A 14,237-nucleotide genomic window follows, 5' to 3' on the forward strand; every position below is an offset into this window, starting at 1 on the left:
GATCTTCTATTGTATTTGAGTGGGCATCTCTATAAACTTTGGTAAACTATGCAGGTATAACATATTAATTTGCTTAGAATAGTTATTGTCTTATGTATAAACACATCTCACAGGTGGAATTAACATTCTTATCCGTATACTTTTAAGTAATGGATATTCAGTAGGATTTTGATATTCCGCCAATGTTAATCAGTTCACAAATATTGGTAGCAAAGGGAATTTTGAGGGGAGATAATAGATAAGGAAAGAAGGCTATAGGATTAGACTGAGATTATTAAACATGTATGTATGAAAATGTCAACACTTTCCAGTTTTACTCATGCATGTTGAGGCTAGAACACACATCCACAATCTTTTATACATGATTCTAAAACTCAAATTCTAAAATTCAAAAGTTTTTTTTTGGATGTTATTCACAATTTAACCTCACCTTAATTCACAGAATGCTATTTATAGTCCTTATTTATCCCACTTCATTTGAACATTCCTATGCTTTGCTATGAAAATATCAGTGTGTTTGACTACAGAATGATGCCTCAGGTGCCACTGGAGGTATTACATAATAAGCTGTATATGCTCTGTATTACCCTTCATGATAAAAAAAATCTGAATTCCAAATCACATCTGGTTCCAAAGATTTCAGATAAGTGATGGTTGACTTAAATTAATTAATGTTCTGTGAAGTGATTTACAGGTAGCTTATGGTATTTTGAACACCTCAGCCTTGATATTTATGAATACCAAAGATAAACAAGACAATGAACATATAGAGGTTAATACAGAATTAAAGAGTGAATGCCTCCAAAACCAAGGTGTATAAAGTGAATTGAAATTAGATAATGTCATTTACCTCGTGAAATACAAATTCAGATTCACTCAGAATTATTTTTAGTATTCTGAAAGTCACAAATTTGTCTGTTGAAGCTCATTGGCATCTTAGAAAAATAAAAGCTAAAGTTTGAAATTATAGTAAAGGTTAAGCATAGAGATGAACTTCAAGGTATGCATGTTTTATTTCGGACATGGCTTAATCAGATCAGTGAAGGGGGTTGTTATCTAGTATGTCTTTCAGTTCTGAAATTTAAGATAGTTGTTCTCATTAGTCACCTTATTTTCAAAGTAGCTTGCTGTCCTTAAATTTACTTTTGCTTGACAGTTTAAAAAAATAGCAAGTATTTTCTTTGACTACCTAAACCACTGTAACCTTATGCTGTTAGTGCCTGAAATACATCTGAACTTTAGAAAAAATGTTTGACTTATATTCTGCTTGTTAAATGAAGTAAAACCTGACTCACCTAAGCTGGTTTTGATGTTACAGATATCTTATATGGTAGGACAGTTATTTAGTGACACTGTAGTAAGAAATTAGTCAGGAAAAATTTGCTGTTATAAAGTTAATTGTGTGTGTGTGTGTGTGTGTGTGTGTGTGTGTATATATATATATATATATATATATATATATATATATGCATATAGTCAACACTACCAGTCACCAACAACAAATACTTAAACTAAATGTTGAGGTCATGGTTCTTTTTGTTTTGAGAAATGGATATGCTGAATCAGTGAAGGTCAAAGGAGTCTATACACTTAAAGGACTGTAGGATTCATTTCATTCAACACTTTTCTAAATTGAATTCCTTATGTAACTTCTTTAACAAATAGCCATTGTTTGAACACCTCTACCATAAGCTTAATCTCTCAAGCCTGTTTAATTTTAGTGAGGTTTTAGGAAGTTCTTTCTAAGTTTGTGTAGAAATAAATCTACTTACAGGTTATTTGTTGATTCTAATTTTGCCTTCTGGGAGCATCTGGAACAACTTTTACCCCCTTTTCTATTTTGCATTCATGAAGAGAACTGTCAGGGCCCTCCTGAGTTTTTTCTTTAGGTAAATATCCTCTGTTCATTAACTCAGGCGTCATTACTTCACAACTTAAAAGTACCATTTCTTTTTAATGTTTTAGTTTGTCAATATCTTAATTAAGAATTCAGTATTCTAGGTGTTGTATGACCAATAGGGCAATACTGCCCTCACCATTTTTCTGTGTCTTTTTAGTTACATTAATTAATGTGGTCAAAACACGTGAATAGTCCTGGATGTTCTTTATTGGGTTTACTGCCAACTAGAACCATTAAGTCAAAGTCTTCCCTATCTAATTGTAGACGTGTTGTTGTTGTTGTTGTTTTAATTTTTTTAACGTTTATTTATTTTTGATACAGAGAGAGACAGAGCATGAACAGGGGAGGGGCAGAGAGAGAGGGAGACGCAGAATCCGAAGCAGTTCCAGGCTCTGAGCTGTCAGCACAGAGCCCGACGCGGGGTTCGAACTCACAGACCGCGAGATCATGACCTGAGCCGAAGTCGGATGCTCAACCGACTGAGCCACCCAGGCACCCCTAGACGTGTTGTTTTTGATAAACATACAGGACTTCAGAGTCATGGCTTCATATTAGGTTGAGAAGGAGACACAGAGTCTGAAGCAGGCTCCAGGCTCTAAGCTGTCAGCACAGAGCCCGATGCAGGGCTTGAACCCACAAATTGTGAGATCATGACCTGAGCTGAAATCGTATGCTTAACCGACTGAGCCACCCAGGTGCCCCTATTTTTTAATTTTTTAAATCTTTCCTTTTTTTTTTTTTTTTAAGTTTATTTATTGATTTTGAGAGAGAGAGAGAGTGTATGTGCACATGTGAGTGGGGGAGGAGCAGAGAGGGAAAGAGAGAGAGAATCTCAAGCAGGCTCTGCACTGACAATGCAGAATCCATTGTAGGGCTCAAACCCACAAACCTCGAAATCATGATCTGAACCAAAATCAAGAGTTGGATGCTTAACCGACTTCTGGTTTCAGCTTAGGTCATGATCTCATGGTTTATGAGTTCAAGCCCTGCATTGGGCTCTGTGCTGACCGCACGGGGCCTGCTTGGGATCCTCTTTCTCCCAATCTCTCTGCTTCTCCTCTGCTCATGCTTGCTCTCTCTCTCTCTCTCTCTGTCACATAAATAAACTTAGTTTTATTTTATTTTTATTTTTTAATTTTATTTCAATCCAGGTTAGTTAACACATAGTGTAATAATGGTTTTAGGAATAGAATTTGGTGATTCATCACTTACGTACAACACCAGTGCTCATCCCAGCAAGTGCCCTCCTTAATGCCCATTACCCATTTAGTCCATTCCCCACCCAACACCCCTCTAGCAACCCTCAATTGCTCTCTGCATTTAAGAGTCTCTTATGACTTGCCTCTCTGTTTTTATCTTATTTTCCCTTCCCTCCCCTATGTTTGTCTATTATGTTTCTTAAATTCCACATATGAGTGAAATCATATGATACTTATCTTTCTCTGACTTACTTTGGTTAGCATAATACATTCCAGTTTCATCGACGTTGTTGCAAGTGGCAAGATTTCATTCTTTTTGATTGCCAAGTAATATTCCATTGTGTGTGTATGTGTGCGCGCACACACACACACACACACATACACACACACCACATCTTCCTTATCCATTTGTCAGTTGATGGACATTTGGGCTCTTTCCATAATTGGGCTATTGTTGATAATGCATATGTAAACATTGGGGGCATATGCCCTTTCAATTCAGCATTTTTATATCCTTTGAATAAATACCTGGTAGTGTAATTGCTGGGTCATAGGATACTCCATTGTATATATATACCACATCTTCTTTATCCATTCATCCATCGATGGACGTTTGGGCTCTTTCCATACTTTGACTATCGTTGATAGCGCTGCTATAAACATTGGGGTGCATGTGCCCCTTCAAAACATCATACCTGTATGCCTTGGATAAATACCTAGTGGTGCAATTGCTGGGTCGTAGCGAAGTTCTGTTTTTAATTTTTTGAGGAACCTCCATACTGTTTTCGAGTGGCTGCACCAGTCTGCATTCCCAGCAGCAGTGCAAAAGAGATCCTCTCTCTCTTCATCCTCGCCAACATCTGTTGTTGCCTGAGTTGTTGCTGTTAGCCATTCTGACAGGTGTGAGGTGGTATCTCACTATGGTTTTGATTTGTATTCCCTGATGACGAGTGATGGTGAGCATCTTTTCATGTGTCAGTTGGCCATCCGGATGTCTTCTTTGGAAAAGTGTCTGTTCACATCTTCTGCCCATTTCCTCACTGGATTATTTGTTTTTTGGTGTTGAGTTTGATAAGGTTTTTATAGATTTTGGATACTAACCCTTTATCTGATATGTCATTTGCAAATACCTTCTCCCATTCCGTCAGTTGCCTTTTAGTTTTATTGTTTCCTTCACTGTGCAGAAGTTTATTATCTTGATGAGGTCACAGCAGTTCATTTTTTTGCTTTTGTTTCCCTTGCCTCCAGATATGCCTCCAGACATGTTTCCCTTGCCTCCCTTCCCTTCCCTTTCTCAGACATGTCCAGTGAGAAGTTGCTGAAGCTGAGGTCAAAGAGGTTGTTGCCTGTTTTCTCCTCTAGGATTTTTATGGTTCTCTGTCTTATATGTAGGTCTTTCATCCGTTTTGAGTTTATTTTTGTGTATGGTGTAAGAAAGTGGTCCAGGTTCATTCTTTTGCATGTCACTGTCCAGTTTTCCCAACACCATTTGCTAAACTGTCTTTTTTCCATTGGATATTCGTTCCTGCTTTGCTGAAGATTAGTTGGCCATATATTTATGGGTCCATTTCTGGGTTCTCTATTCTGTTGCATTGATCTTTGTGTCTGTTTCTTGCCAGTACCATACTGTCTTGATGATTACAGCCTTGTAAAATAGCTTGAAGCCCAGAATTGTGATGCTTCCAGCTTTGGATTTCTTTTTCAAGATTGCTTTGGCTATTTGGAGTCTTCTCTGGTTCCATACAAGTGTTAGAATTGTTTGTTCTGGCTCTGTGAAGAATGCTGGTGATTTTTTTTTATTATTTTTAAAATTTTACTTATTTTGAGAGAGAGAGAGAACAAGTGGGGAAGGGGCAGAGCAAGAAGGAGAGAGAACAAGAATCCCAAGCAGGCTCCACACCAGCAGTTGTAGAGCCTGATGAGGAGCTGGAACTCATGAACTGTGAGATTATGACCTGAGCTGAAGTCGGGTGCCCAAATGACTGAGCCACCCAGGTGCCCCTGCTTGTGTTACTTTGATAGAGATTACATTGAATGTATAGATTGCTTTGGGTAGTATCATCATTTTAACAATATTTATTCTTCCAATCCATGAGCATGGAATGTTTTTCCATTTCTTTGTGTCTTCTTCAGTTTCTTTCATAACCTTTCTATAGTTTTCAGTGTACAGATCTTTTACCTCTTTGGTTAGGTTTATTCCTAGATATTTTATGGGTTTTGGTGCAATTTTAAATGGGATAGATTCCTTGATTTCTCTTTCGGCTGCTTCATTATTAGTGTATAGAAATGCATTTGATTTCTGTCATTAGTTTTATGACATTGGTTTTTATACTTTGCTGAATTCATGTATCAGTTCTAGCAGTTTTCTGATGGAGTGTTTCAGGTATTCCACATAGAGTATCATGTCATCTGCAAAGAGTAGAAGTTTTACTTCTTCCTTGCCAATTTGGATGCCTTTTATTTCTTTTTCTTGTCTGATTGCTTCGGCTAGGACACCCAACACTATGTTCAACAACAGTGTTGAGAGTGGACATCCCTGTTGTGTTCCTGATCTCAGGGGGAAAGGCTCCAAGTTTTTCCCCATTGAGGATGATATTAGCTGTGGGTCTTTCGTATATGGCTTTTATGACATTAAGGTATGTTCTTTCTATCCCTACCTTCTTGAGGGTTTTTATCAAGAAAGGATGCTATGTTTTGTCAAATGCTTTTTCTGCATCTATTGAGAAGATCATGTGGTTCTTATCCTTTCTTTTATTAATGTGATGTATCACATTGATAGATTTGCAGATATTGAACCAGCCCTGCAGCCCAGGAAAAAATCCCACTTGATTGTGGTGAATAATTCTTTTAATGTATTGTTGGATCCAGTTTGCTAGTATCTTGTTGAGAATTTTTGCATCCATGTTCATCACGGAAATTGGTCTGTATTTCTTTTTAGTGGGGTCTTTGTCTGGTTTTGGAATCAAGGTAATGCTGGCCTTATAGAATGAGTTTAGAAGTTTTCCTTCCATTTCTATTTTTTTTGCAAAAGCTTCAAAAGAATAGGTATTATCTCTTCTTTAAATGTTTGGTAGAATTCCCCTGGGAAGCCATCCAGCCCTGGACTCTTTGTTGGGAGATTTTTGATAAACTGATTCAGTTTCTTTACTGGTTATGGGTCTGTTCAAATTTCCTATTTCTTCCTGTTTCAGTTTTGTTAGTTTATATGTTTCTAGGAATTTATCCCATTTTTTACAGATTGCCCAATTTGTTGGCATATAATGCACAAATAAACTTTTTTTTCGAATCTTTAAAAAATAAATAGAAGAGCACTATTGATTAAATACTATTATTTGGGCATTGGATTATGACTTTACATATATTGCTTCCTTTTCACAGCCTTCCTACAAAAAGGAAGCAGGAGAGTACAGTACCATACTTTATAGATAAGGTACTAAGGCTCAGAAAGGTTAACTGATTTACCCAGTGTGAGTTGTGTCAGACCTAGCATTTGAACCCAGGTGTACCTCACTTTAGAGACTGTATACTCTTTCTATAATTTTGTGCTAAAACAGCCTCAGAAGGTTATCTACCTGTGTAGGTGGCAGAGCCTGGATTCTCTCTCTTCTGATTCAGTTCATTGAAGTTTATAATCTCACATTTCTCCTGCTCTATTTTATTTTGTTAGATTTGGCCCATTATTCCAACCTTTGGGGGTTTTTCATGTGTTGATTTTTTTCCTGCCATCTGTTAGGTTAGCTTTCATTCTCTGCTTTATGTCTTCTACAAATGTGAATATTCCATTAAGTATCGTTTAAAAAATGTTAAATAAAATCTGCCTGAGGATGGGGCCCTGAGGCGTTTCCTTCATTATCACTCTTCATGAGATGGTATCAAGAGAGTCACTGTCACATGCCTTCCTGAGGAAGCTAGATGTTCAATTAAGCAGGTCCTAAGTACAACTGGTTTAATAGCTCTACTTTTGAAAATTAGTCTTTCAATTTTTTAATGTTTATTCTTGAGAGAGAGAATGAGTGGGGAAGGGGCAGAGTGACAGGGAAACAGAATCCAAAGCAGGCTCTAGGCTCTGAGCTGTCTGCACACAGCCCAACACGGGGCTCAAACTCACAAGCCGTGAGATCATGACCTGAGCCGAAGTCGGATGCTCAACCGACTAAGCCACCCAGGCGCCCCTAAAATTAGTCTTACTTGAATTATTCATATTATAAACTTATACTATTTCCAAAAGATCCAGATATTGGACTCAATAGTTTATAGCGTACAGACCTTTTTCCTTTTTTTGAAAACCAAAATGTTTAAGTGAACTTAATGGCTATAACTATTCCATTAAGTTTAAATTATATTTTAACTCACTGTAAGTTCTTCAGAGGAAAAAAGCTGAATGTTAAAAACTTGTGTAGACTCTTTACAGAGGGAGACTCTGTACTTTTATAGGTCTTTAGAAAAAAAGAACAACTAAAGTTGTTGTGACAGGAATTTAAGGGAGGGAGGGAGGCCAACAAATAAAACAGACAATCAAAAATTTACTCTTGGGCTGTTAGAAAAGTGAAAGAAGAAAGATGACCAGTGTATATAATTAACTAAAGCTGTGGCATGAACTTTTTAACATTTCTCAGAAAATCTGAGTGAGATATAATGCTTTAAAGAAGAAACTTTGTTAATACATGGAAGTTATTTGGGTTTTTTTCCCCCCTTTTATGGCAAAAGAGGATAAAGCCAGCACTTGTTTACTTAGTTTGCACCTCTAATTAGATCTAGGTTTTTTGGGGTTTTGTTTTTGTTTTCCTTTTGTGATCCCAGCTACTTATAGATTGACTGTTCCAGGAAATCAGTTTCTTGTGACTCATTCATGTTCCAGGTTGAATTTTCATGACTAATAGGTGGATAGCCTCTGACGTGATTAGTTAAAGCAAGGTTGGGTAGGTTTCACACTCCATTAATTTATAAGTCTTTCTCATATGACCTTAATTTACTCTGTTTTTCCAGAATAAGACAGTTAAAAATTAGATATTAGCTCTAAAGATTTTCCTCAGTATAGAATATAGGATTACAGACCACAAGTAATACTGGTGTTACCCAGGAAATTAAGATACAAATCTGTGTTAAGAGTAATTAATCTTGTAATTTTTTTTTTAATCTCTGTTGGTCATAGTTATAAGATGTTCATTACTTTTTGTTTGGAAATAGTACTACAAATTGATAATGAGTATAATAGACAGACTGGTTTTGTCACATAAAGCCTAAATGCCTGACTAACTGGTAAGAATTGGTCAATAAAGTCAGTAATGGGAAACTCAATTGAGTAAAAATTAATTATTTACTCAATAACCACAATTCAGTCCAAACCCAGTCTTTAGGTACCATTGGTCCTGAATTGAGTTGGGCAAAAACATATGCCTGAATCAACACAAATTTATTTTTCTAATGAAATCTGGGGATCTCTCATATTCCTTCATTCAACAGATATTTACTGAGCACATACCAAGTGCCTACTCATGTTCACTTGATGTAACAATGAACCAAAGATTCTTTATCCTCTTAGAGCTTACATTCTGGCAGGTGAGCAATAGACAAGTCAATTATATACTATATTCAAAAGCCATAAATACCATGGAGAAAGCAAATAGCAAAATAACAAGCAACAGGAGTACCTAAGGTATGGGAAGGAGGTTACAATTTTTTTTAAGACCCCCCCACTTTTTTTTTTGAGAGAGACACAGAGAGAAAGATAGCATGAGTGGGGGAGGGGGAGAGAGGATTCCCAAGCAGGCTCTGCACTGAGCCCAATGCAGGGCTCGTTCTGAAGAACTGTGAGATCATGAACTCCTCCTGAGCTGAAACCAAGAGTCGGAAAATTAACTGACTGAGCCACTCAGGAGTCCCAAGAGGGTACAGTTTTAAATAGCATGTTTAAGATAGGCACTGATGAGAAAGTAAAACTTCAGCAAAGACTTGAAGGAAATGAGATCACTAAGTAAGTGATGTCTAGGGATGAGCATTCCAAGCAGAAGGAAGAGCTAGAGAAAGAACTCAAGTTGGGTATGTTTAGGAACCTTGAGGAAGTGAGGGTGATTGGAGTATAGTATAAAGAGATCCCAGGTAGTAGGGGAGGGAGACAATGAGATCATGTAGGACCTTGTGAATCATTTATAGGGCTTTGGCTTGTGTTTCCAGTGAAATGGGGAGATATGGCAGGTTTTAATCAGGAGTGACATGATATGACTAAGTATTAATATGACTTTTCTGACTAATGTGTTGAGAGTAGACTCTAAGGGGGCCTGGACAGAAGTAGCAGTAGAAACTCAAAGTTTGAATCCTACTTGTGATCAGTCATTCATCTCATAGTCTGTACTAAGGATAACATATTGAATGTTTATCCGTACTGTCCTGGGAATCTGGCTGCTGGGATTTAGATCCTGCTTCTGCTCCTTACTATTTTAGTAAGTGATTTAACTTTCTCGTTTGTAAAATGAGAGTACTATTAATAGCTCCTACAATTGTGATAATTAAACTGATGCACGTAGCACTTTGAACAGTACCCAACAGTATAAACCTCCAACAATAATATTATCAGTGTTAGTATTATTCATCCCTTATTTGTCACTTGCCAAGTCATGTTAATTCTGCCAGTGTTTAATACTGGTCCCTTCCTTTCCATAGCTATTCTCAACATTCTAGTTCAAACCCACAGAAACTCTTGCCTGGACCATTATAGCCACTGCCTAATTGATTCCTTGCCTTCTTTCTTTCTGTTCCAGTCAGTGTTGCAGTCTTGCTGCTACATTGTCACGTTACTTCCATGCTGTGAAACCTTCATCAGTTTTCTTTTCCTCTTGCTTTCTAAATTATGCACGCACTTAATCAAGGCTCTTTTTCATGTAGTTTCAGCTTGCCCTCCTCTAACACCAAGTACACAGTATTGCGTGCCTTTACTCAGATGTGTGGATCCTCTGCTCATTTTCTCTGCCATTTGAGATTCTTTTAATTTTACCTCAAGGTACCACCAACTACACTTTGTACTTCACTTCTCACAATAATATTCCCCAATTGGTACTCTAATCATTTGAGTACTTCTCTAATCCTTATATTTAGATTTGGAACATTAAATGCAAGGAATTGCGTCTCTCATAGCTTTATACCTATGTTCTTTTGTAGCTCCATACTAGGTAGAGATGTTTTAGTAAATATTTGTTGAATTAATTTTTTTTTTTTTCCATTTGCCATTATTTTCCTCTAGGAATGATCAACAGCATCAAGCACCTGATCTTGAATCTGAGGAAAATGTTATTCCAGATTCACCAATAACAGCCTTTTCCTTTTCTGGCATTAACCGGCTACGAAGAAAGGAGAACCTCCATGTCCGATACATAGAACACGCACACACTGAGCTGGAGCAGTCTGTGTGTACAAACGGTAAGGACTAGAGTTTCATTTTAGTTATCTGGTTTCATATGAAAAAGTATTCTTTTGTATGGTGCGTTTTTCTGTTATTCCATCTAGTGGAAGGAAGATAGTCATCAGTCAGGGAGCTTCTATTACAACTGTAAGTTTAACTTCCGTTAGTGAAGTGACTGGGAAGGCATTTTCTGTCTAGATTATGTACAGGCCTTCATTGCTTATCTGAATATGTAAACATCCAGCATTTTATAAATGTGGTACATGTTTTTTTTTTCTTTTTTCCTTTTATTTAAAAAATATTCCTGGGTATATATATCTGAGTGGGATTAGAAGGAAAGGGGAAAGGAATTTAACATTAATTTTCACCTGTGTGCCAGGTAATAATACACTGAGCGATTTGAATGCATTATTACTAGATTTTAATTCTTATGACAAGCTTGGAAGGGAGCTGTCAACATCTTCATTTTATAATGAGGAAAGGTACACTCTTTGGAGGGGTTAAATAATTCACTCAGGGTCACCTGTCAAGTAAGTAGATGAATCAGAATTCAAATAAAGATCCTCTTGGCTATAAACTTTTGTACTTCCCATGCGTTAAGTATAGCTACTCCCACCAGTAGTTTTAACTGGCTATTTTTGTTATAATTTGTAGCGATTGATGGTGACCAAGAAATGGCTCTATAAAGTATAAACTTTATGGCTTATCAGTGGCATATTTCTAATTCCAGGCCCGTTTACCATTTCTGTTAAATACTTGGGAACTACCTTTGCGTGTAGCCCTGAAATTTATCATGTGATACGATGCAGTGATTATTTCTTTTAATGTTGATCTGGAGTAAATGGCAGACTTTTATTTTTAACCCTAATTGTTTATAACAAGGAAAGCATTTGGAGGGAAGTGGTGTACATACTTCTGGAGATGTTTTCATAATTCAAAATAAACTGTTTACAGTAGCTATGCCTTTAAAATAATAAGTAGATCTTATTCTTTGATATTGGAAAATTGACACCTTTTTTTCCTCATTTTATATGAGCTTTCATCACCATCTAGTGGAAGGCAAAAGAACTGTTAAAAATCTTACATGTAATTAGGAACTAAAGTAAAAAATAAGGTCTTGGATCTAAAATGAACATTCAGGGGTGCCTGGGTGACTGAGTTGGTTAAGTGTCTAACTCTGGATTTCGGCTCAGGTCATGATTTCACGGTTCATGAGATCAAGACCCACGTCAGGTTCTGCACTGACTGCATGGAGCTTGCTTGAGATTCACTCTGTCTGCCCCTCCGCTCATGCTCCCGCGCTCGCTCTCTCTCTCTCTCTCTCTCTCAAAATAAACATTTAAGTAAATGAACATTCAGTCGCCTTTTAGTCTATCAGACAGAATCACTGTAGGTAAGCATTTATAATTTAGATCATGTTTAAATCCATCTGTAAGAATACCTAGAAAAATCATCATAATTTTCTTTATTAGGAAAGTCTTGTTTTATATCTTGTATGATTGCTTCTGGTTTATTTCTTTGTCATATGAGAACAACCTGTAACTATTTTAAAACTTAATTTGTCTTTTTTAATCTTGCTCTAATCATTTTTACTTGGGATCTGAAATTTTGGTTTTAAAATATAAGATCAGGGTGCCTGGGTGGCTCATTCAGTTGAGAATCCAGCTCTTGATTTCGGCATGGGTAGTGATCTCACACTGAGCATGGAGCTTGCTTGAGATTCTCTGTCTCTCTCTGTCTCTCCCTCTCCCTGGCTTCTGCACTCTCCCTCTCTCTTTAAATTAAAAAAAAATTGTTTTATTTAAAATTTAATTTTAAACTTATTTATTTAAATAAAGTGACATCAGTCAGTAAAATTAAAATATATGTGTGTGTATATATATGTATAAATATAACCATTTTGAGCCATGCAAATTATTTTAAAACTGATTTAATGACTAGTTGGCACCCTTGCTTATTTTTTTTTAATTTTATATTTTATTTTTTAAAATTTATATCCAAATTAGTTAGCATATAGTGAAACAATGATTTCAGGAGTAGATTCCTTAGTGCCCCTTACCCATTTAGCCCATCCTCCCTCCCACAACCCCTCTAGTAACCCTCTGTTTGTTCTCCATATTTGTCTGTTTTGTCCCCCTCCCTGTTTTTTATTATTTTTGTTTCCCTTCCCTTATGTTCATCTGTTTTATCTCTTAAAGTCCTCATATGAGTGAAGTCATACGATTTTTGTCTTTCTCTGACTAATTTCACTTAGCATAATACCCTCCAGTTCCATTCACGTAGTTGTAAATGGCAAGATTTCATTCTTTTTGATTGCCGAGTAATACTCCGTTGTGTGTGTGTGTGTGTATACACACACCACATCTTCTGTATCCATTCATCCATCGATGGACATTTAGGCTCTTTGCATACTTTGGCTATTGTTGATAGTGCTGCTATAAACATGAGGGTGCATGTGTCCCTTTGAAACAGCACACCTGTATCCTGTGGATAAATGCCTAGTAGTGCAATTGCTGGGTCGTAGGGTAGTTCTATTTTTAGTTTTTTGAGGAACCTCCATACTGTTTTCCAGAGTGGCTGCACCAGCTTGCATTCCCACACCCTTGCTTTTTTTTTTTTTTTTTTCAAGTTTATTTATTTATTTTGAGAGAGAGAGTGGAGGAGGGACAGAGTGAGAGGGAGAGAGAAAGAGAATCTCAAGCAGACTCTGCACTGTGGGTGCAGAGCCCAATACCAGGCTCACAGTCACAAACCATGAGATCATGACCTTAATGGAAATCAAGAGTCAGACGTTTAACCAACTGAGCCACACAGGTGGCCCCTCATCCTTGCTTATTTTAAAGTTTATAGTGTGTTATAATATTATTTTCTAGTTATAATTAATAAGTCTATTTCCCTTTACTTTGTGCTTCTTTTGGTTTTCTTTGAATTAAATCCTTAAATATTGGAATGCTTTCTAAAAAAGCATGTTTCAGGATTTCCTTCCAGAAAATAAAAGCTCTAAAAAAGATTGCAGAGGTATATGATGCAGTATTCATTTTAAATGAATGACTGATTTGCAACAAATACATAAGGAAAAGATGCATTAAAACATTACAACTCTAGGAAACTTAGGTCAGAAGAAGCTTATCTGTTCTCGTCCCTCTCTCTGTCCTAATTTCCAGCTTTGTTTCTTAGTGATACCAAAGGAATGAACTTTTTATTAGAATCAATAAAATAAGACTTCTAATGCACTTAAGGACAGGTTTGTATTGGCTTATCAAAATAATATTTTGTATCATAATTGTTTGTTTATATGTAATTTCTTTTTTTCCCCTTAGAACTCAGAAAACTTCCAAAGTCTTCAATTCATCCACAGAATAAACCTAATGAAAGTGAAATTCTGGTGGCTGACACTTGTGATCAGAGTCAATCCCCAGTGTCTAGTAAGCATATTGAGATTTACTTCGTAAGTTTAAAATTTGTGGTTACTGGTAAGGAAGAGTGGCCAGAAGTCTGAATTACACAATATTTTCCATATGAGTTTGTTTGTATTGTTGGTTGTGTAGTAATCTTTTTCATATTGGAAAATAATGTCCCATTATTCATATTAATATCTGTAGTCATATTAATATCCCTAGCCATGTTAATACAAATTGCTAATAATTTTAAGTAAACAGGCTTTACTGTGGTTTATTCATTCATTCAACAAATACTTGAGTACCTACTGTATACCAGGTACTGAAGAAAACAAAGCCCTTAA

At 36.5% G+C, this 14,237-nt stretch overlaps 1 protein-coding gene across 4 annotated transcripts in view; it reads left to right on the forward strand.

Moving 5' to 3' along the window:
* The window catches only part of RBBP8 (RB binding protein 8, endonuclease), a 109,817-nt gene that overhangs the window by 65,134 nt on the left and 30,446 nt on the right, over positions 1-14,237 (forward strand). For all 4 annotated transcript variants that reach the window (XM_019465560.2, XM_019465561.2, XM_019465559.2 and 1 more), the window contains 2 exons: positions 10,337-10,512; positions 13,816-13,920. In XM_019465560.2, the coding sequence (XP_019321105.2) occupies positions 10,337-10,512; positions 13,816-13,920 (281 nt within the window). The remainder of the gene's footprint in view (positions 1-10,336; positions 10,513-13,815; positions 13,921-14,237) is intronic.

The sequence above is a fragment of the Panthera pardus genome, unplaced genomic scaffold, assembly GCF_024362965.1.
Source record: "Panthera pardus isolate Hobbes unplaced genomic scaffold, ASM2436296v1 HiC_scaffold_15, whole genome shotgun sequence".
Classification (NCBI taxonomy): Eukaryota; Metazoa; Chordata; class Mammalia; order Carnivora; family Felidae; genus Panthera; species Panthera pardus.